This window comes from Mus pahari, chromosome 14, assembly GCF_900095145.1.
Source record: "Mus pahari chromosome 14, PAHARI_EIJ_v1.1, whole genome shotgun sequence".
NCBI lineage: Eukaryota > Metazoa > Chordata > Mammalia > Rodentia > Muridae > Mus > Mus pahari.
Genome location: NC_034603.1, coordinates 83,135,538 through 83,157,574, shown reverse-complemented (window position 1 = coordinate 83,157,574; position 22,037 = coordinate 83,135,538). Strand labels below are relative to the sequence as shown.

Here is a 22,037-nt window from a genome sequence, read left to right as displayed (position 1 = left end):
TCAATTTCTCTTAGCTCCTTCCCTCTCTCCTACCCATCCCAGGCTCCAGAGGAATTCATCCCCATCAGCACAAAGAAGAAAGAGGAGAGACGGAGCAGAGACGGAGCAGAGACGGAGCAGAGACGGAGCAGAGACGGAGCAGAGACGGAGCAGAGACTGCCACTTAGGCAGTAGTAGGTGCTATGCAGAGGCACAGCTATGGCCTCCTTGCAAAGGCCTCTGCCCATTTTACAGATGGAGATTCAAAGGTTCTCAGAGAGTAAGTGATTGGCCCAGGCCCCATGGCCCTGTCCCACTTTCATGAGGATATCAGGAGGATCAAGGAGCCCAGACTTGGCTTCCTGCTTCCCCGGGCCCCCAACCCTGACCAACCTTGTTCCTTGATAATGGTGATGTTTACCAGACGGCGACCAAGGGTGGCAGTGCCCACAGGAACATCAATGGCCTCCACCAGCAGCTGCTTCTCATCATCATCCTCAGGACGGATGAAGAGGGGCACACGCACATCCACCAGCTCCACGCCCTCCTGGAACTCCACCATGCCCCGGGCATCTGGGGTACGAGTCAGACGTGGGTCTCAGGGCCATGTGGGGGGAGGGGAGGGGAGAGGGAGGGGGACCAGCGTAAGGAGTCCGTGTGCCTACCCTGCTCTGCCGTGACGGTGTAGTAGCCAGGGGCCACCTTGAGTTCATGGAAAGACCCCTGCTCCACCTGCTTCTCTGTCAGCTTCAGTAGCGTCTGCTTGGCCGAGCGGGGTGCCAGCAACACTGTGTCCACAATGGTGTGGTCTTGTCTGGGTTGTGTGTCCAAGTGGAAGAGGAGGGACCAGATGTGAACCAGCAGAAAGTACACGGTCTTTAGTGATAGGCAGTGCCAGAAGCCCACACTGACTCCTCCTCCTCCTCCTCCTCCTCCTCTCCTTCTCTTTCTCCTCCTCCCCTCCTCCTCTTCTCCCTCCCCTTCCTCCTCTTCTCCCTCCTCCTCCTCCTTCTCTCATTCCTCCTCTTCCTCCTCTTCCCCCTCCTCATTCCTTCTCTTCCTCTTTCTCCTCCTCCTCCTCCCCCTCCTTCTCCTCTCCCTCTTCCTCCTCTTCTTCTTTCTCCTCTTCCACCACCACCACCATCACACAGCTAAATCAACTGCTACTCCTAAGGAAGGGGCTTCCCCACCCACCTCACCAAACAGAACTGCCGATACAAGGAATGGGTGTGGGACAGCAGGGAGGTCAGGTCAGGTTCTGGGTTCGAATTCTGGCTCTGGTCTTTGACAGTTAGGTAGCCTCGGGCCAGGGACTTAACCTCCCTGCGTCTCAGTTTTCTCGATGGAAAATGGAATTCGAAAGGGTGACGCTCTGGCAGGGTTACCGAGAGTGTGGGCTGAGATGGCCAGGCACACGGAACTCATTGTGAGCACTCAGAGGCGCTGCCCAGAGCCTGGCCACATGTGGCCCAGCCCAGGCCTGACTAGCTGTAGGGCTCTTTCTCACATACCCTCCCCTGCAGGGCAGAAGCCACAGGACCTGCTGGTCTGTCTGTTTGGTAACCTGCAACTGAGGCTCACTGGCCTGGGAGAGGAGGGGCGGGGCAGGGCTGGGGAGCCGCTGGGGCAGGGGCTGACCTCTGTTTTGTTTGTTTTAGTTGAGGGGTTGATTCCTGGTAAATGCATCTTACAATTAGTTGTTTGATGAAATAGACCAGGAAAGGAAGCAATCAAGGACCTAGTGGGCTTAGGGCCTTCCCTTTCCTAGGGCGTGATTCAGGGTGGGTGGGTGGGGAGGTGGTCGGAGTTCAGGGTGGAGGGAAGGCGGTGGGACTGCCCACCTTGTGCTCTTGAAACTCACTTTTTCCCGGCGTTGGGCTGCTGTCTGTGGGGACAGAGAGAGAACCATGAGCCGCATGTCTTTTGGACTGGGAGCCTGCATGAACAACTCCCATCCAAACCTGGGCACCCTGGCTGCCTGAGGGCAGGGCACCCCATCACTACACACACACCTGACCGGGGGGCTCCCCGAGACTCACCGGAACTTTGTGTGCTGGAGCTTGTGTGCGCCGTTGACCTGTCTGTACACCTCATTCAGCTGTCAGGCAAGGGAAGAAGGTGGAGAACAGGCCAGAGCACCTCTCAAGTTAGCTGCCCTATGCCTGACAGATGAACCCTGAAATCCTGCCACCCGAGATGACCCCATTCAAAGCTCATGTCCAAAGAACTCCCCTCCCTCCTGCCTGGAAAAGCCTGGGTTCTGAGGGTGCTGCCCTCGGCTCTCCGGCAGGTGGCCGCCGCACCCACGTCTGTGCCCCACTCAGCTGATTCTGGTCCTCACATTTTCCTCCACCTCCTGGCGTAGCTGGTCACACTCTCGGGTGCCCGGCTTCAGGAGGTTCTCAGTGCAGAGGCGGCCAAGGCGCAGGGACAGCCCGTAGGGTACTGGGTGTGAGGTATGGGCACTGTCAGTCTGCTGTGCAGAAGGCACTACAGAGAGTGGCCTCTACACACCAGCCTGAGACAGAGGACAACTGGCCGTTGTCAGTGTGCCAGGTACACACAGGCCCTAGAGTTCTGGTGCCATCAGGATGGGACATAAAGGAACTGAGTCCTGGGCCTGTACCCAAAGGGTGGTGCCAGGAAGGGGAGCATCCAGCCCTGGCCCTCACCGAGCTCCGCGGGGCTGGTGCTGGCGGCATGGGTGGCAAAGCCAGGCCGCTGCACATTGTTGGTGATTTTCCAGCGGACCGTGTCTCGTCCCTTGAGGTTCCCACTTCGTAGCATGGGCGTGTCCAGGTGGTCGGAGGCCATCAGGTTCTCCCGAAGCATATAGTGATCTTCCTTAAAGCCCACCATGTGACCTGTGAGAAAGGGTCTTCAGCACCAGGGACCCCACCTAGGCCTTCATAGCCGCACCCATCAGGTAGAACCCAGGGCCTCCCGCTTTCTCTGCCTCTGGCTCCACCCACTACCCACTTGTGCCTGGCCCGTACCTCGGTTGCAGCAAGGAAGAAGCCCCAGGCAGGCCTAGGAGATAAGAGTCAGAGGTGAGGTTAGGATGGTTGTCCCAGGCTAGATAGGGTTACGTGTGTATAAGTGTGTGTACGTGCACATGTGTTCATGTGTGTAAGTGTGTGTGCAGACATGTGTATACGTGTACATAGTGTGTATATGAGCATGTGTGTATGTGTATGTGAGTGTGTGTGCGCATACATGTGTGTACATGTGTATAAGTGTGTGTACGTGCACATATGTTCATGTTTGTATACATGTTTGTGTGCAGAAATGTGTATACGTGTACATAAGTGTGTATATGAGCGTGTGTGTGTATACATGTGTGTGAGTGTGTGTGCATACATGTCTGTACATGTGTATAAGTGTGTATACATGTGTGTGCGTGCACAGACATGTGTATGTGTATATAAGTGTGTATGTACAAGTGTGCATGTGTGTATACGTGTGTGTGTGTGTGCGCGCGTGCGCATGCACACAAGTGCAGGTGTCTAAAGAAGACACCATGTATCCTGCTCTGCCATTTCCCACATTGTTCCTTTGACACAGGATCTACCACTGAACCCAGAGGTAGGCTGGTGGCCAGCAATGCCCCTGACTCTGCCTCCCACAGCACTGGGGTCACAAGGTGATAAGGATTCAAAGTCAGGTCCTCATGCTGCTCCAGCTCTGACCACTGAACTATCTTCCCAGGCTCTACTTCTCTCACCCTCCCCTCCCTTTAAAAATATCCTTTTCGCCAGGCATAGTGGCCTGTGCCTTTTTGTTGTTGTTGTTGTTGTTGTTGTTGTTATTGTTTGTTGTTTGTTGTTTATGAGACTGGGTTTCTCTGTGTAGCCCTGGCTGTCCTGGAACTCACTCTGTAGACCAGGCTGGCCTCGAACTCAGAGATCTGCCTGCAGGTGGATCTCTGTGAGATCTTCCATCCCTGGAAGGCCAGAGCCGAGGACTTACTTTGCAGCAGGCACAGTATTTCCAGCAGAGCAGCAGAAGCAACGCCAGGAGCAACAGGAGGAAGATGAGCAGGGGGATGAGCCACCAGAAGGAGCCGGGAGGGCAGTCTGCAGGGTGAGATGAGAAGAGAGGTAGTGCGCATGCCCGCCCCGGCTGCCAGGGACCACAGGCTGTGCACACCCATCTGCCCGCTCACCTTTCTTCCTGTGGACCAGGACAGTGCTGTTGGGCCCAGGGCTGCCGTCGCCCTCCACGGTGTAGTTGTAAGTGCAGTCGTCATCCTCGTCCCGGAAGGAGCAGTACTCCACCACCTCTTCCGCTGAACCCACAGATTGTTAGCGCGGCACCCTGACCCAGCCCTCCACTTGGGGCATCCCAGGGCTTGGAGAGGTATTACCTCCTCTGCAGCCCTACTATGAGGTCTGGGGGAAGAGCCCCTGACTAGAGAAGTCACCAGGATGAAGGGGACCGCCCTGCCCAGGGCTGGCACCACTAACAGCCTCCTCTGAAAGTTCATCTCACCCACTTCCCTGCCCCGCACATTATTGTGAGTATGGTGTCCAGACAGCAGAGCTGACTTAGAAGGAGACAAATAATATCCCGTCATCCAACAGCATGACCCACTGGGGTCCCTCAACAGTGCTGTGGGCTTGCCCTATCACTCATTCATCTGACCCCTCACTCCCAGATACACGGAATCTCCTCTCCGTTCCCTCTCTGCTCTTGACTTTGTACCTACCTGTACTAGGCTTCCCCTGTCTAGGTCCTGAAGCATCTCACAGCTCCGCTCACAAACCCAGTCATGGATGCATAGCCTCAACTCAGAGCTCAAGCCTTTCCCCTCCTCCATTCTGGGTTCTTCCTGCCTAGACTCAGCACTGTCTCTCAGACCCCTTACCCCTCCCCCCCCCCCAGATGTCACCCATGCTGTACAGAGATCTACCTCCTGCTGTCCCCAAGTGCTGGTACTAAGGCTGTAGGGTATCATGCTGACGTCCCTACCTTTCTTAAGCTCGTCTACCATCTTGACTTTAAACCTGCAATCCTCACACGAGCGCCCTTTCTTCTCCCCCGTGCCCCAGGCCTGGCACTGTACGCAGGAGCGGAGGTCCTCACAGAGACCCAGGCGGATCTGGGAAGAGGATAATAGACACCATGCTGGATGGACCCAACTCCCTTTCCCTAGTGCCCTCAGCCAGCATCTCCTTCCCAGCTGCCACCGCAGTTCCTGGGGTTCCAGGAGCCTTTGCCTCACCGCAGAGTAGTTGATCTCACAGGTGGTGTCCGTGTAGAGCGATTGCTGGTTGCAGTGACAACGGCCACACTCACAGTAGCCCCGGCCGTTGCAGATGCCCTGGGGCAGGGGGAGTCAGCAGTGAGCCAGCAGAGCTCTATCCTTGCCTGCCCTCGCTACGTCCACACCACCTGCCCTGCGCCAAGGCCTACCCCGTTGCTATCGATGCAGGTGGCATTGCTGAGGGGACAGTCACAGCTGCGGCCTGTCCAACCAGGCTCGCACACACACTCTCCCAACGAGCAGCGTCCCCGGTCTGTAAAGAGGAAGGGACAGAACAGTAGAATCACATTCATATATGCCATCCAAGATGGCCACCCGTGACAGTGGGAGCTCCGTGGTAGACGCTGCCCCTCAGTTTTCTGGAATCTTCTCCCCTCTGTCCTGCCTTCTTCTGAAGGCAGAGTGACTGTCCCCAAACACAAATCCATTCCTGCGACTGACTTGTTCAAGGATCTCTATTGGGACAATAGGCTGGAAAAAAGGTACAGATAGGAATAAATAAGAAAAACCAAGCTGCAGGGCTGGTGAGATGGCTCAGAGGGAAGAGGTGCTTGTGGCAGAAGCGAGGAGGTCTGAGTTCAGTCTCCAGAACACACAGGTGGCTGGAGAAAGACACCTCACTGCCTGGGTGGTCCTGCCCAGCCTCAACAGTGTCTTCTGAAAGCCACGAAAACTGTGACAAAGTGTCTAGGAGAATCTACCAATGAACGCTTAGGTTTCACAAGTGAGGGTAGCAGGTTAAACACTAGAAACACAAAGTAAGGTGATGTATATATCTCCACAGTTCCCTGCTGCCCCCCAATATCAGGCCGCTTGTACACTGGCTCGCCTACACCCCCCCCCAATATCTTCCTCCTCTCCTCACTCACACCTCCACTTCTACCAACTATCTGCCCTTCTCCAGAGACACCTAGCTTTCTCTTTCATTTTCCCACCACACCTGGGAAGGAGAGCTGAAGAGAAGAAACAGTAGATGAAAGCCACACGGGGGAAGGAGGGGCCAGCTCAGGGGGTCAGGCCTGCAATAGGAGTCAATCTCTCAGACCAACATGGTGGAAAGAGAGAACTGACTCCTGCAAATTGTCCTCTGATCTCAGTCTGCATACCATGACACACACACACACACACACACACACACACACGCAAATGGTAATAAAAATTAAAAACAAACCAAACAGGATAAAGGTATAGGAGAGCAAGAGCATGCTATTCAGTGACCAGTACACAGTTGGGTTTAATAAATATCTGATGGTTTTCATTTATTCTTTTCAAAGTACCACCTTGCCTGGGATGCACCGCCTATCAGCATGGGTCTGTTTTTTTTTGTTGTTGTTGTTTTGTTTTTTCGAGACAGGGTTTCTCTGTGTAGTCCTGGCTGTCCTGGAACTCACTTTGTAGACCTGGCTGGCCTCGAACTCAGAAATCCGCCTGCCTCTGCCTCTGCCTCCCAAGTGCTGGGATTAAAGGCGTGTGCCACCACGCCCGGCACGGGTCTGTTTAATCTCAGTGCTTACTAGACTACACACTCATTGCCTTGGCACAACACAGCGCTAGGCCCTTGGGAAATATGGAGGAGACATAAATTTGTAGCTGCCACTAGAAGTTTCACATCTTCGGAGAAGAAAGATTTTTCTGCCATGTTCCTGTCAATCTTTGGGGGTTGAACTGGATTGTCTCCATCTTGAGATGGAGCAGGGATCTGAGTTGCCAGAGGCAACCCCGAGGAAGGAAGAGTGCTTCGTGGTTGTTGGGGACCTTGGTTGTGGACATTTCGGATGAGGGAAGGGAGGTTCAGGCTGTGGACACTGTGGTAGGGGAGGGGTTCTGCCATCTACCAAGTACCCTCCCTGCCCACGGGGCTGGTCAGGGCTGTTGAACTCACCATTGCACAGGAATCCAGAGGTTCGGGGACACTGGAAGTTGTCATACTCGCAGAAGTGACCCTCGTAGCGGCCTTCACCGTAGCACACACAGCGTCCGCACTGGCACTCGCCGTGGCCCGAGCACGGTTTGTCTTCACCCTCACGCAGGCAGGGCTGCGTGTCACTCAGAGAGCCCGTGGAGCAGTTGCAGGTTTTGCCGCTCCTGAAGGAGGAACTGGTCACTATTGCACAGCCTGGGAGGGAGCCTGGGACTTTTATGCTCCTATTTTACAGACTACAAAACTGAGGATCCACATGAGTAGAGGTAAATCCAAATCCTACAGACAGCAGTGGCTCAGCTGGAACCCAAAGCTCAGGGTCCTGTTACCTCTCACTAACTGTCCCTCTTCAATGTTCATATGTCTCAAGTCGTGACAGACTCGCTCAGGGTCTCAGGTGGCCTTGCTTGTCTTTGTTTTTTGTTGTGTGTGAAACAGAGTCTTTCTAGGAGGCCCTGGCTGACTTGAACTCACCAAGACCCGGCTGCTTTTGTTTGGATTCTTGCTCTGCTTTCCCAGTACCGGGGTCAAGAGTAGGCGCCACTGTGCCTGGACAGGGTGAATCTGCTGCTTAAGGTTTCACTATATTGCTCAGGAGCCAAACTTCTGGGCTTGAAAAATCCTCCTGCCTTAGCTCCCCAAGACTCCAAATGAAACACTGCACGAAGCACTGCAGCCAGCAAGTGTCTTGAAGCTTTAAACCCTCTTACCATCACTCACTTACAAGCTAATTTCTTTTCTTACTGAGACAGGGCCTAGCTGGCCTGGAACTTGCTGAATATATAGACCAGACTGGCCTCCAAGTCTGAGATCCACCTGCCTCTGCCTCCAGAGTGCTGGGATGTCAGCCATCATATCTGCTGCTAAGTTCATTTCTGATTAGGTGCTCTGTGTGTGGTGGAAAAGGGTTGAAGTGAAAAGCAAATCAGACCTGCTCCCAGCCTTGACAGCCATCTTGTCTGTCTTAGCAGAGAGACACCCAGAAATCGCCCATGTGTCCGTGTGTGAACGTGCCTCAGTTTATGATAGGGTTATGCGCAACAAACCCATTGTAAATTGAACCACATTTCCAGAGCCTAAGCCAGTAACAGCTTAGCCCAGCCTACAGTCAGCCATTTTTGCACCATTGTAATTGAAGAAGAGGAGGAAGAAGAGGAGGAGGGGGAGGAGGGGGAGGAGGGGGAGGAGGGGGAGGAGCTGGACATCAGAGACGGGCCTGGATGCATAGACTTGCAGGTTTAAGACAGGATTGTGAGTTTGAGGCCAGTCTACCCTACACAGTAAGACTCAACAAAACCCACCTTTCAATCAATCAAACAAAACAAAACCAGCCCCAAACAGACTAAGCCAGATTCAGTTAAGTAAGAACCATCCCAAATAGTTTTAAACCAGATTTGCCCAACAATTGACTGCACTCCCCACCCAACCCCCTCTGCCCTTCAGCCCTTCCGAGGACCTGAATATATACAAGGACCGTTCTGCAGCCGAAGGTGTCAGAGGAGGCTCCCTTCCCCTACTCACCAGCCCTCATTGCACACACAATGTCCACACATGAAGTCTCCTCTGAAGTGACAGCGAGCTGATCGAACTTCCTTTTGCTGGAACAAGATCAGGATGCATAGAAGGAGGGACAGAGCCACTGAGCACATTTGCTGGGTAGGGACAAAGTCTCACTGTGCAACCTAGGCTGGTCTGGATCTCTCTCTCTCTCTCTCTCTCTCTCTCTCTCTCTCTCTCTCTCTCTGTTTTTGCTTGTTTTGCTTTTTTTTTTTTTTCTTCTAAGACAAGATCTATCTGTGTAGCCTTGGCTGTCCTGGAATTGGCTCTGCAGACCAGGCTGGCCTTGAACTCAGAGATCCGCCTGCCTCTGCACCTCCACTGCCTGGCTGGAACTTTCTATATAGCCCAAACTGGCCTTTTTCCAGCCTCATAAACTCTTGGTTTCCAGTGTTTCTTTTATGCCTGGCTTTGCCGCTGGGCACTTCTGCTGCTCTCTGTGACTTGGGACAGCCCTCCAGGGATGTCTATCCACAGGAGGTTCCATCTCTTTTACCCAGGGTCCTAGTGCAGGGCTCATCGCCTCCCTTCCTTCCCCACAGCAGGGCTGATTCTTACCAGCTCACAGGCACACACGTCGCAGATCACGCTCGCGTCCATCCGGAGGCCATCAGAGAAGGAGGGCTTCAGGTGGATGTTGCCCCCTTGGTCTTCTTTGGCCAGCTGGCACACATGTGTCCCGTCTATGTCCTCCACTGCCCGAAGATGCACATTGTATGTGCCCTGCAGGGATCCCAGTGTCAGCCGAGGCAGGCAGTGGCACTCTGACATTAGCCTGCTCGCTCTTCTTAGCAACCCTCACTGCTGCACACACTTATTCACTCCTACTGTGTGGACAGGGACATGGGAAGCAGAGGAAAGTGCCAGGTTCCTCCAAGGGATCAACGCCAGAAGGAAGGAACCCCAGGGCCCATGTGTGTCCCTTGTTAGAAGATGCCACTCCTTAAGTTATGCCTAGCCTCCCATTACCCCGTGTCCACAGGAACATACCACTTCCCCGCGCTTGATGTGAAAGGACCCAGTCTCCGTCTTCTGGAGAGTATCGGAGGTGACCTCTGTTCTCAGGCCTCTTGGGCTGTCCAGAGCCCGGATGTCCAGGTTGGAGCGAATTCGCTGAAGAAGAAATGATTAGTGATCTGTGTGGAGTCTAGGCATGGCCACCTTGGCCTGCCCTCACTGTTCTTCACCTGACTGGAATGGAAGGCAGATGGGGGTGAGCATGGGGACACAGTGGCAGGCCCTGCAGGGACCTGGGCCATTGCCAAGAAGACTCTCAGGCTCCAGGGACGGCCAGAGACCCACTTCACTGGCCTATCCCAGACTCATCCTTCAACCGCTCGCCCACTCCTTCCTCCCTCCCTCTCCCAGCGGGGCTCAGCCTCTGCAGTTCTCCCTGGTCCTCACATAGAAGGCCTCCTCCAGCAGCTCCACGATGTTGGATGAATCCTCCTGCAGGACTCCCAGAGAGGAGACTGGGAAATATTTATGGAGCTTCTGCAAGAGACAACACAGGCCTTGGGCTAAGCTCCTTCACTTTGTATCCTCCTTGGATACTTGCTATCTTACTAGAGATCTCTCTCTAGATACATCTACTATGTCACGCGCTAAAACCAAGCGCCTATTCTTTCATCTGCTTGAGGGTTCAGGTAGGGGATGGGCAGAGCCCACTCCTAGGGACCCAGAAGCTTTGGGGACTTCCCCTCCCCCCACACTGCCCAGGGGCCCAGGCTTCACACCTCATAGTAGCTGTAAGAATAGTTGGTGACAGCAAAGATGGGGATGATGTTGTGCTTGGCAAGCAGGCGAACCAGCGTGGGCACCGATGGGTAGTCCTGTGTCTTGTACTGGGTGTAGGCACCCGAGGCATCCAGGTGGCATTTCTCATCGTTGCGGTTCATGATGCCGGCCAGCACGTTGGCACCATCGGCCTCGTAGTGGAAGGCAGACTCGGTGGAGAACACCAGCAGGTGGGTGCTGTCAGCCCTCCAGCCAATGTCCCTCTGCAAGGCAAGGAGGGGCATGTCCACTGAGCAGGCTGCTTGCTGAGGACTGATATTCTTTCGTGAGGTAGGAAAAGGGAAGCAGTTCCCAACAGGGGGCTGTACCGAAGCCCCGGGATTAGCAGCATGTGCTATCATGCCGCATGTGAATGACAGAAAACCAGAGAGAGATGATGTACAGAGAGAGTGTGCCCAGCACGGGCACCACGAGAGAGTCAAACCTGATGTCCTGGGACAGCTCCCCCTGACCCCAAGCCCTCAGCCACACTGCAAGGATAGTGTTCACAGCACCATGTTAAGTGAAATTGGCAGTCAGAAAGAGATGGAGTGGTTGCCGGGCGTGGTGGCACACGCCTTTAATCCCAGCACTCAGGAGGCAGAGGCAGGCGGATTTCTGAGTTCGAGGCCAGCCTGGTCTACAAAGTGAGTTCCAGGACAGCCAGGGCTACACAGAGAAACCCTGTCTCGAAAAACCAAAAATAAATAAATAAATAAATAAAATAAAAATAAAAATAAAAAATAAAAAAAAAATAAAAAAAAGAGATGGAGTGGTTATGGTGGATTCCATAGGACAGGCCCCTGCAGGCTCATATATTTGAATGCTTGGTCATCGGGGAGTGGCACTACTTGAGAGGGATTGGGGGCGTGGCTTGTTGGAGGCTTTGGGGATTCAGAAGCTTATTCCTAGCCTAGAGTCTCTTCCTGCTGCCTGTGGCTGTGGATGAAGCACTACGTCTCCCTGCACGCTGCCATGCTTCCCGCCATGATAATGGACTAAACCTCTGAAACTGTAAGCCAGCCCAGTGAAATGCTTTCTTTGATAAGAGTTGCTGTGGTCTTGGTGTCTCTTCACAGCCATAGAACACTGGCTAAGGCAGCAGCATATGGCAAATAATTTGAAACATACACAGGGTATCTTTGTTTTTAAGATAAGGTCTTGCCTCGTAGTCCAGGCTGACCTCAGACCTGTGATCTCCTTACGGTTATTGGCACAGACCATCACATCTAGCGCTATATGGGTGGAATTTCTTATTTGTTTGTTTTATTTTTATTTATTTATTTATCTTGAGACAGGGTCGCTCTGTGTAGCCCTAAGCTGTCCTAGAATTCATTCTGTAGACCAGGTTGGCTTCAAACTCACAGAGATCCTCCTGCCTCTGCCTCTCAAAATCTGGGATAAAAGGCGTGTGCCACCACACCTGGCTTAGGGGGATTTTTAGAAAGAGATTTGTTTTATTTGTGTATGTATATGTTTGTGTTTTTGTATGCCTCATGTATAGGTATTTGAGGAGACCAAAAGAGGGTGTCAGGTCCCCCCGGGTGTGAGCTGTCTGATGTGGATGCTAGGAATCAAACCTTGGTCCTCTGCAAGAGCAGCCAGTGCTCATTAATGCTGACCAATTTCTCTAGCCCATGATTTTATACACTTATTTAATTAAAAAAATTATTTCATGTATTTGGATGTTTTGCCTGCATGTCTGTCTGTCTGTCTGTGCACAAGCATGCATGGTATCTGCAGAAACCAGAAGACTGGGTCGGATTCCCTGAAACTGGAGTTAAAGATGGTTTTAAGCCACCGTGTGGGTGCTGGGAATTGAACCGGTGTCGGTACCCTCTGGAAGGTCAGTGAGCTCTCCTGACTGCAGAGCCATCTCCCCGGCACTCTGTTCTGCTCTGTTTGTGTTTTGTTTGTTGAGGCAGGACTTCACTGTAGCTCGTGATGTCTTTGTAAACTCGCCTTGTACACCAGCTGGCCTCAAACTCAGAGATCCCGTGCCTCTGCCTGCCAAGGGCTGAGGTTAGAGGCGTACTCCCCCAACCTGAAGCCTGTTTTGTTTTTTAGACAGGGTCTCATACAGCCCATGCTGGTCTTGAACCAAGTGCTGGTCAAGTCCCAAGTGCTGGGACTGTGTATGTGTATTGCCCTGCCTAGCTTTATGTAGGGGGTTTTCAAAAACTGCATTACAAAAAAGTGCTACCAGGCGGTGGTGGCGCACGCCTTTAATCCCAGCACTTGGGAGGCAGAGGCAGGCGGATTTCTGAGTTCGAGGCCAGCCTGGTCTACAGAGTGAGTTCCAGGATGGTAAGGGCTACACAGAGAAATCCTGTCTTGAACCCCCCCCAAACAAACAAACAAACAAACAAACACCAGAAAACCCAAGAAAGTGCTTGTGATAGCATTAAATGAAGAAAAAAAAATAGGCAGGGGCGGGGCAAGTTTCAGAATGATAGGAAAAACAACCCCACTACATAAAATGTGGGGAAAGGAACAAAATGTAGCGACAGGCAATGGAAGAGATAGCTGTCTGTTGTTTTTGGAATTATAGGCAATTTTCATTCTTTGTTTTCTCATTTATCTGCCGTGTAAATAGATTATTTTCAAAATGAAAAAAAAAAAGTGATGTAGGCATACAAAGAAGTGGCCATTTTAGATGCCAGCCCTGGGTCAGAAATACGGCTCTGCAGGATGAGATGCATCTGACAAGACGATACTTGTCTTCAAGCCTGATAACCTAATAACCTGAGTTATAACTCCCAGGCGCGGGGAAAGCAGAGAACTGACCCCCAAACGTTATCTCTTGACCTCTGTGTACACCTCCATTCGGTGGCATGCAAACACATGATAAACAAAGAAACAAAGAAAGAAATAGTTAGCTGCCAGCACAGTTGGAGACTGAACCGCTCGTGACCTGGGAGATGGTGTGGTAGGCTAGTGTCAGGTCCCTGGATATTCCAGGACTACTAGAGCCATGTCTGCTTCACTGGACAGGACCAACACAGGCTGTGACGATGCAGGTACAGACCTGGATTCCCAGCGTGTCAGGACTAGGACTAGAGTTAGGGGCTGGTGGCGCATCTCATGATCTTAAGGAATGGGGTCCAAGCCTCTGGGGACCCCCTTAGGGATTCTGAGCCTAACAGTGGTGGGATGGGCCAGCAGAAGTTTATGTCCTTCCCAGAAAGCCACAGCCCTGGCCTAGGCTAGTGGGGACCCTTGGCACTCACTGTGCACACGGCTGTCTGCAGGATGGCATCGAAGCCCCCTTCAGGAGCGTCCAGGTTGCCTGAGATGCGTTCTCCTTGCAGTTTGTCCCAGAATTCTTCCACATTCTCCGTTAAGCTGATAACGTTCTTGAAGGAGAACGGGGGATCACTATTGGGCCAGGGCTCCTTCAGCCTGGGCAGAGGTGGAAACAGAGTCAGCGTCAGACAGGGAAGGATCAGGACCCACACACTCCGGTGCGTATGACTCAATGCCATCAGAGGAGAATCCTATGTGCCAGTATGAGAAGACATGCAGCACCTGGCCCCCCACACCCACCCAGCCACTCACTTCTCGGGCCTCATGTCTGTCTGAGGGACACTGACTTTGTCCACAAACTTTCCAAATCCAATGGTGTAGTCGCTGGTGAGCTGGCGCAGGATCTTGGCTGGGCACCGGGAAGAAAGAAGGACACCTGAGTGCCAGCGTCCCCACAGGGGACCCTATGCCAGCTCAGGAGGGAGGAAGCTAGTAAAGGTGACCTTGTGTAAACATTGCGTGGTACACAGCTTTTCAGGTACTCTTAGCTCTTGTTTATTTTATTTCACTTTATATGTATGGGCATTTTGCCTGCACCAGAGGGTGCCTGGTGTCCATAGAGGCCCAAAGAGGGATCACATCCCCTGAAACTGGAGCTACAGATGACTGTGAGCTGCCCTGTGAATGCTGGGAATCGAACCCAGGTCTTCTGGAAGGGCAGCCAGTGCTCTTAACTGTGGAGCCATTGCTCCAGCCCCTGTCGTTCAAATTTACAGGTGGGGAAAATGGGACTGGAGGGGACTTAGAATCGTGCATTCAGAAGTAGTGGGGCAGTTGACCTAGTTTAGTCTGCATATCTGACATAGTCATGGTCTTGTGGCATGGGGTTCTCTTTTTGTCAGGGCCAGATGGCTCAGCGGTTTGCCATTCATTCTTGGGCCTCCTATGCAATCTCAAATAGTGAGCAGGCTCGGGCCAAAATCTTCCTCTATGAATGAGGGCTCTTTGCGGTGTATGTGTGTCTGGGGGTTCAGATATCCCACCTTTCCATGAAGGGTATGTCCCGTGGCGTGCATGGCTTCCTGAGCTAGCTAGGCAAGCCCTGCCTCCACCCTCCCATCTTTCCCACACTGCAGCATACCCAGGTTCTGCCCCATCTGCTTGAGGTTATCCAGATCGTCAGACATGGAGTTGGAGAAGTCCATGAGGATATACAGATCCACGGGACTCTCCAGGGGCTCAAACACCTGGAATACAAAGCTGCGCTCCTCACCGGGCCGCAGCCGGACTTGCAGGCCCTGGGGAGATACTTGGCTGCGGTGCAGGCTGGTGTCGATCTGGGTGTTCTGTGTTTCAAGGAAGTGGAGCAGTTTATTAGGAGGCCACTCTGGAGACCCGAGAGGGGGCATCCCAGACCTGCCACAGGGCACTATGGCCCTTATAACCACCCCAGCCTCATGCATGGAGAACCCACTCTCCCCCCTCCCCCCCTTATCCAGGCACCTCTGTGATTTCAAGGCTACTCTCCATGACCAGTATGCTCTCTCCCCGGCAGCCTGCAGCCAGAAGCTCCGCCTGGGTGTTGCAGCGCCTCTCCTTGAACAGCTGGCCAGAAACAGATGGGCTCAGGGCAGGTGATAGCCAACCCCAGGCTGCCACACACCTGATTTATTTCCTTCAGATACTTCCACCCCTCACCTCTTCTCACACCCCTGGTTGACTTGAGGCTAGGCTGACGAAGGTGGGGCAGGGGGCAGTGGATGGTAGCCTGGTGGCAATAGCTCACCTCGTCTGTGCAGTAAGCACAGCTCTTGTCCACCCGGATGCATTCGGTACAGCTCTTCACCTGAGCCTTCTTGCAGCGGTTGGCTGGTGAGCGGAGGGCGCACGAGTGAGGGCCGCAACCTTCCCAACTGTACCCTCACCGGAGAGAGGCATGGCTCCTCTCTTCCAAACTTAGAGAGGAGAGCATGGCCTGTCTATTCCACACGGCACAGCTAGGAACGAGCGGGGCCAGGTCTCGAACCTGGAACCTCCTTCTTCTTAAGTTGGGAGGGTGAAAAGTGCAGGCTTTGCTGGATGGACCACCCTTATTACTTCATCCTTTCCAGGGATGTGCAGCCCGCAACCCTCGGGCTCCCGTGACTAAACGTAACTATCAGTGCAGACCAGTGCACAATAGTAGACTTAGTTAAAACATCATGAGATTTTATTATTTTTTTATTTTTTGGTAACGTGATTGAATAGTTCTCAAGCATGAACTTTGTAGATGACATCATGTCTTGATGTCAAAAGGTTGGCTGTAATTGTTTGTCCCTATAGAAGCTCTCATCTGTCCAGTGTGGCTGTCACCCCGGTGACAAGCCACATCCACCATTCCTTCCCTGTCATTCCCTCCTTATTATGGCTTGTGCCTCCTAGATTGCTGCCAGGGGACTGGTCTGTCCCCTGATCCCCCTCTAGTGAAGGGGCTCTGTCTGTCTTCTTTATCACAGGAACCTTGTGCCCAAGGATGGGTATATACAGTAGGTTCTCAGGGGGTGAATGAAAGACCTCAGTTTTCACAGATGTTATTGGGGTTCCCCTTCATTCTAGTTAGTTAGAGTCATAATAAGGCCTTACTAGCTGCACCAGAGCACAGTAAGGACTCTCTTGAACTCTAGTCTGTGGCTTCCTGGCCAGGGTTTAGTACTGGTTTTGATGAGGGAAGGGAAGCCCTGATTTCCTGGGATTGTCTATTTCTAGGTTGTAAATATTCCCACCATAGTCCTCCACAAGTAATGAACATGACCTCACCTGACAGGAAAATGTAATTGGTCGGAGCTATTCTCCGACCAGGAACCCTCAAGAACATAGTTGTGATGTCAGCAGTCTCCCTGAAGGTTCCTCCAACACCCTTAGCTCCACCATTGAGGTCTCAGCTCTGCCTCTAAGTGGGCGGCTCCCCTCTTTCCTTTCTACCCCAGGCCACCTAGCAGGGCTACAGCTATCAGAGGTGAAGGGCATGGATCCCCAGTTTCTCCAGCCTGAGGGATGTACAGCCAGCTGTCAGTTGACTGACTGACTGACTGACTGACTGACTGATACAGGGTCGTGTCTTGAGCTGCCTGGAGGGGGCTGCAGGGACGTTCCAACTCACCCAGGTCTCCAGGGAGGCTGGCACTCAGCACTGCTGCCAGCAGCAGCAGCTTCGCCCATGGGCTGCAACAGGGCCCTGTCATCCTCCTCCTCCTGCAAAACCACAGAGGACACATGATGTCTCTACAGCGCCGGCCTGCAGCGTGGGCTCCCTGGATCCCCACCGAGCTCCGCTGGTCAGGTGAGACACTCCTGTGTAAGAGTAGAGCTGGAGGCTCAAGCTGCACGCACATGGTGGATCATGCCTATAATCCCAGCGCTTGGGAAGTGGAAGAGAAGGCGGCTGTCACCGGTGAGGTGGCCACTGGGGGTGCTCTGCTTGTCAGTGGAAGAGAGGAGGAGTTTCATACCTGTTGTCTCCACTACCTCTTTCTTGCCATTCCTGCAGTGGCCACACACCCTGACACCTTTGTCCTGTCGGAGGAAGAGCTCTCTGGCCTTTGTGGACTCTGGGCTCTGAGGCTGATCCAGTACCAGGTCTCTTGGAGCTGGTCTCAGCAAGGACAGGGTGGGCTTTTATTATGTCTTTGCCTGGCAGTTCCCTGTGGGTGGAGCTATGCTCTCTCAGTAGGTAGGCTTCCTCTACAGGGGCTCTGACTGTACCCGCTGCCAGCTCTGTACCAATTGTCGTGTTCTCTGTGCAGATGGTGGGACCAAGAGGAGAGTTGCTGGCTTGGGAGTGGCTGCTGTCTGTGTTCTACACCGCTGGCTCACCAGTGTGGCTCCTAAACACCCTGCTTTCTACCCAACTACCCCAGAGTTTCCGGACCCCTGAGCAGGGCCCGGGGTTAGTTTAGGAGCCCCTGTTGCCCGCTGTCACACAATGGTGGCCATTAGAGTATAGGTAAACCATCTCAGGGCACCAGAAACCTTCCAGGTCTCTGAAAAGATGGGCAGCTCAGAGCCTTGTCAGGGAAGAGCCTGGCTCCAGAGCAACCAAGGCCTGCACAGAGGAGGGCAAAGGTCAGGGCTACACCTTTTCTGTTTAGGGCCAGAACTTCCAGGGGCACAGACAAGGTCACATCCACTGTCCCTTCACCTTGGATCCTTTCTTAGCACCCCCACGTTGTAGGGCAGGGACAGTCCCAGGGGTCTGTAAGGCAGAGGCCTCTTCTGCTTAGAAAAAAAAGTAGGCAGGTACAGTCCCCTGCGTCCATGGCATGGACCCTAAGGAGACAGACATTAGTCCCAGCTTGTCCACAGTCAGAGCCAGCATGGAGAAATCGCCCTAACAGGGTAGTGGCTAGAGGGGAGCCCTGAATCAGCAGAGGTGTGACTCCTAGGAGAAATGAGTTTCTTGCAGCCTTGGGCGTAGGCACCACACCCACATAAAGCAGGCTGCAGATCTGGCCTCCCCGGGGCTTGATTACCTAGGCAGGTATGGGCACCAGAGGCACAAACCCAGATCTTACACAGACCCAGAACACAGGGCTGTCCCAAACGGACAGGCTGGCAACACACACCCAGCACGTCCGCAAAGGGTCACCAAGGCACCCGCACAGGACCCCAGTGGGAGAGGCTTGCCTGAGTGTGCCTTAGGACAGACGAGACACAGAGGCTGTGGAGCCTCCCCTTCCAGCAGTCAGCACTGGGAGGGGGTCTGGTGGGGATTGGAGGCAGTGCAGACTCCACAGTGAACCTACACACCACACACACACACACACACACACACACACACACAGGAGCTATATAATGGCTGTTAAGGACCTAGGCAGGCACTCCAGTGTTTGCTTTGACCCAACTTGTATTTTCAAAGTTCTAAAAGTAGTCACCGAGTATAGAAACAATGAGATTTCACATAAAGGTAAGGCCTGAGGATGTCATCACAGAGTGTAGCCATGGCAGGCTGGGCCAAGCAGACAGGACAGCAGTTCCTGAAGCTGTAACAGCCCCTTGCCTACCCAGGCAGCTATTGGAAATCAGAGTTAAGGAGCCAAACACTCATTTTCTGCTGTCCATTCTCTCAGCCCCCAAGAGACCCAATTTTCACTTTTCATTCTGACGAGGGAAGAAACAAACATGCCATCTGGGGTGAACCTATGTTCAGGGTGTGGCAAGTCTGTCGGGAAGAAGGAAGAGGTCTGCCCCTACCCTTGGGAGCCACCTGGAGTCCCGGGCCACAGTGACAGCCAGAAGGCTACTCCAAGGACTGTGGGAAAGAGTGTATGGCGGGGCCAAGTGCTCGCGGGGCTGCTGGGTGAGACTCCGAAAGCTCCCCAAACAAAGGCGCCTGGAGCAGGCTGCGGGCCAGCCAAGAGGAAAATCAGGGACTCCCCACGCCTGACATGCACCTGGGTCGCCACACAGCAGGTCCTGTCAAGCCGGACAAGAAGGGGGCTTGCTGCAAGGTAGTTAGTAGTTTCTCTACTGTCTTCAGATTGCCAAGGGGGGGGGGTAGACACTCAGAGGGCTGGTGAGCCCCCAGCCTCTACCCACTCCTATTACCCACCTACTCAATGTCCTTTTCTAGCAGGGGCATCTGATGTCCACCATTCTTTCCCTAGATCCCAACTACCCCGCTTCCAGTTGTCCCCTTCCCACATCCTGGCAGGGTTGGCACCTGTCCTGGCAGCATGGGCAGAGAGAGCCAGGGCCTGACAATCTTCAGAGAAGGGAAGGGAAACAAAAGCCCCAGGCGGGAGTGGGTATTCACTTTCCTCTCCAGCCCTGTTGTCCCGGGACACCGGGGCGGGTGGCGTGCCCTCGGATCTGCAGCGGGACCTGCACCTACCTTAGTGGGACTACCTCGGACTTGGGCTGCGTTGAGTCGAGCTGAGCGCGCGGGCGAGCCCGGCGGGGCAGTAGGGCGGGCGGCGGCGGCGGGCGGGAGCCAGCAGCGCTTTATGGACGGGCGGCGCAGGTAGGAAGGAGGCGCTGGTGAGTCAGGCGGGCTGCATTCCTGCGCGCTGCGCGCACCTGTCGGGGCAGGAGCTGGGGTGTCGCCGCAGCCGCCAGGCCCGCCCCCCGGAAAGGGCTGCGGCTCAACCGGCGCCGGCCCCGATCCCCGAGCCGCGGCGGAGGGGGCTGGAGGAGGAGCCACTCTTCCCTGCAGCAGAGACCGGGGCTCCGGCTTCCCCACCCGTCCAGGCTCTCGGATCGGGTCCCCCGGCCGCTCCGGGTCGCGGGTCCGCTTCTTAATACAGTGAGCCCAGCTGGATCAGTCCCGCTGCCTCGACGGTCATCGGGTCGTGCACCACCCTCTCCGTGTCAGCGCGAGGAAGGGTCGTGCCCCAAACTGGTAGGGAGACTTAGCACTCTTGGACTGCTGACCGCTGGATTCTCTCAGCCTCTGCTAGAGGAACCGATAGGCAAGGACTGAGGCCTCTGGGTTCCTTCAGATACTCAAATCTCCTTAAAATGTTATTGTAGCCATCAAGAGGCCACGTGACCTAGTGTGGAGTGGCACTCATGGATTCTTACAGTGTTGGTGACAAGCTGATTTACAGATCTTACTCTTGCAGCAGGCTCTCGAGTGCTTTCAGGCCCCGTTTCTGTTTAATAATGAGCCTGTTGAGGCGCTGCAAGACCCCAACTCTAGTCTCACCGGGTTAGCTAATGCTCGCCGCAGGCACTGGACCTCCTCAACCCGTGGGGGCTTCAAGCTCGCCAAGTGTCAGAGCCAGAGTATGCAGTCTGAAACTCAGCCGGATTTATCCTTATACTTGAAGACCCTGAACTAATGTCACAAGATCTTTAGTTTTCCTCCGCTTTGCCACATCCTCTGTTGGTTTCTAAGTCCGGTCCGAGAATATGGCCTTTTCTCACCGTGTAGTCCAGGCTAGTTTTGAACTTGGGGTAATTCTCCTGCCTCTACCTTGCCAGTGTTGGGATTGCAGGCATCCATCACCACGCCTGTCCTTTTATTATCTTCCTTTTGATACGGTGCTTGGGATGGATGGAACACGGGTCTTCATGCGAATCAACCATGTAATCTATCTACCACTGAACTAGACCTCCAGACCAGAGTATGGCTTCTTTATGGCATTTGCTATTCTGGTTTGAAACGATCATCCCACTGGACTGTGGACTCGGAGAGTCCATGTTTTCTGCCCCAACCTGGGGTGATCCAAGTCAGGAGAGGTAGAGAGGCCTATGCCCAGGTCTGGGCTAGAGAGAAGGATGGTTTTTTTGTTTTGTTTTTGTTTTTGTTTTTGTTTTTGTTTTTGTTTTCACCAGTCCCAGCCCCAGGCCTGGTGCCTGGTACATAGAAGGAGTTAAAAAAAAAAAAAGCGTGACTGGGTAAGATGTCTTAATGGGTCAAGGTACTTGCTGACAAACTCCATGATCTGAGTTTGATCCTTGGTGGGACTCATTATCACAAGGTCTCTGTGGTGTGTACAGCCATCCCACCCTCTCACATAAACAAATGTAAAATGAGCCCATTGAGGCGCTGCTGTTGTGTAGCAGGCCTTTCATCCAAGCACTGAGGAAGCAGAGGCAGGTGGCTCTCTGTGAGTTCAAGGTCAGCCTGGTCTACATGGAGAGCATAAGGCCAGCCAGGACTACACAGACTTTGCCTGAAAAATAATACAAATTAAAATGATTTTTAATAGCCCTGTCAGCCCTGCCCAGGGAGGGCTGTTTTGCACAGGCCAGGTCCCCAGGGAGACTTGCTCCTGAATGGGGGGGCACTGGGGAGGGAGCCCAGTGTGTTTTCGGCATTCAAGATGTACGTGCCAGGCCAGCTCAGTTCCTTGTGGACATCAACCACTCCAGTGGCACCCAGTCCAGTCTGGGAAAGAAGAGCTCTACACATTAATTTAAAAATAGCTCTTTTCAGGCTGGAGAGATGGCTCAGTGGTTAAGAGCACTGACTGCTCTTCCAGAGGTCCTGAGTTCAATTCCAGAAACCACATGGTGGCTCACGACTGTCTGTAATGGGATCTGATGCCCTCTTCTAGTGTGTCTGAACTTACATAAAACAAACAATCTTCTAAAATATTAAAGTAAACATTTAATAATCTTTAAAAGATTTAATAAATCTTTTAAAAAGATTTATTTATTATCTGTAAGTATACTGTAGCTGTCTTCAGACACCGCAGAAGGGAGTGTTCTGCTGTCTCTAGGTCAGTGCATACGTTTTTTTTCTTTCTTTCTTTCTTTCTTTCTTTCTTTCTTTCTTTCTTTCTTTCTTTTCTTTCTTCTTCTTCTTCT

General features: G+C 53.2%; 1 protein-coding gene across 3 annotated transcripts in view; it reads right to left on the bottom strand.

Annotated features, from left to right (window-relative positions):
- Itgb4 (integrin subunit beta 4) overlaps positions 1–19,777 on the bottom strand; it is a 34,543-nt gene extending 14,766 nt beyond the window's left edge. For all 3 annotated transcript variants that reach the window (XM_021214115.2, XM_021214116.2, XM_021214117.2), the window contains exons 1-25: positions 19,615–19,777; positions 16,885–16,976; positions 15,532–15,614; positions 15,249–15,350; positions 14,887–15,091; positions 14,058–14,154; positions 13,730–13,901; positions 10,460–10,723; positions 10,128–10,217; positions 9,714–9,836; positions 9,282–9,446; positions 8,688–8,764; positions 7,128–7,330; positions 5,395–5,498; positions 5,204–5,302; positions 4,951–5,080; positions 4,145–4,267; positions 3,949–4,055; positions 2,976–3,009; positions 2,652–2,843; positions 2,321–2,424; positions 2,019–2,077; positions 1,841–1,864; positions 645–793; positions 373–552 (exon numbers count right to left, since the gene is read on the bottom strand). In XM_021214115.2, the coding sequence (XP_021069774.1) occupies positions 373–552; positions 645–793; positions 1,841–1,864; positions 2,019–2,077; positions 2,321–2,424; positions 2,652–2,843; positions 2,976–3,009; positions 3,949–4,055; positions 4,145–4,267; positions 4,951–5,080; positions 5,204–5,302; positions 5,395–5,498; positions 7,128–7,330; positions 8,688–8,764; positions 9,282–9,446; positions 9,714–9,836; positions 10,128–10,217; positions 10,460–10,723; positions 13,730–13,901; positions 14,058–14,154; positions 14,887–15,091; positions 15,249–15,350; positions 15,532–15,614; positions 16,885–16,966 (2,968 nt within the window). In that variant the 5' untranslated portion in view covers positions 16,967–16,976; positions 19,615–19,777. The remainder of the gene's footprint in view (positions 1–372; positions 553–644; positions 794–1,840; positions 1,865–2,018; positions 2,078–2,320; positions 2,425–2,651; positions 2,844–2,975; positions 3,010–3,948; positions 4,056–4,144; positions 4,268–4,950; positions 5,081–5,203; positions 5,303–5,394; positions 5,499–7,127; positions 7,331–8,687; positions 8,765–9,281; positions 9,447–9,713; positions 9,837–10,127; positions 10,218–10,459; positions 10,724–13,729; positions 13,902–14,057; positions 14,155–14,886; positions 15,092–15,248; positions 15,351–15,531; positions 15,615–16,884; positions 16,977–19,614) is intronic.
- Between the last annotated feature and the right edge of the window lie 2,260 nt (positions 19,778–22,037).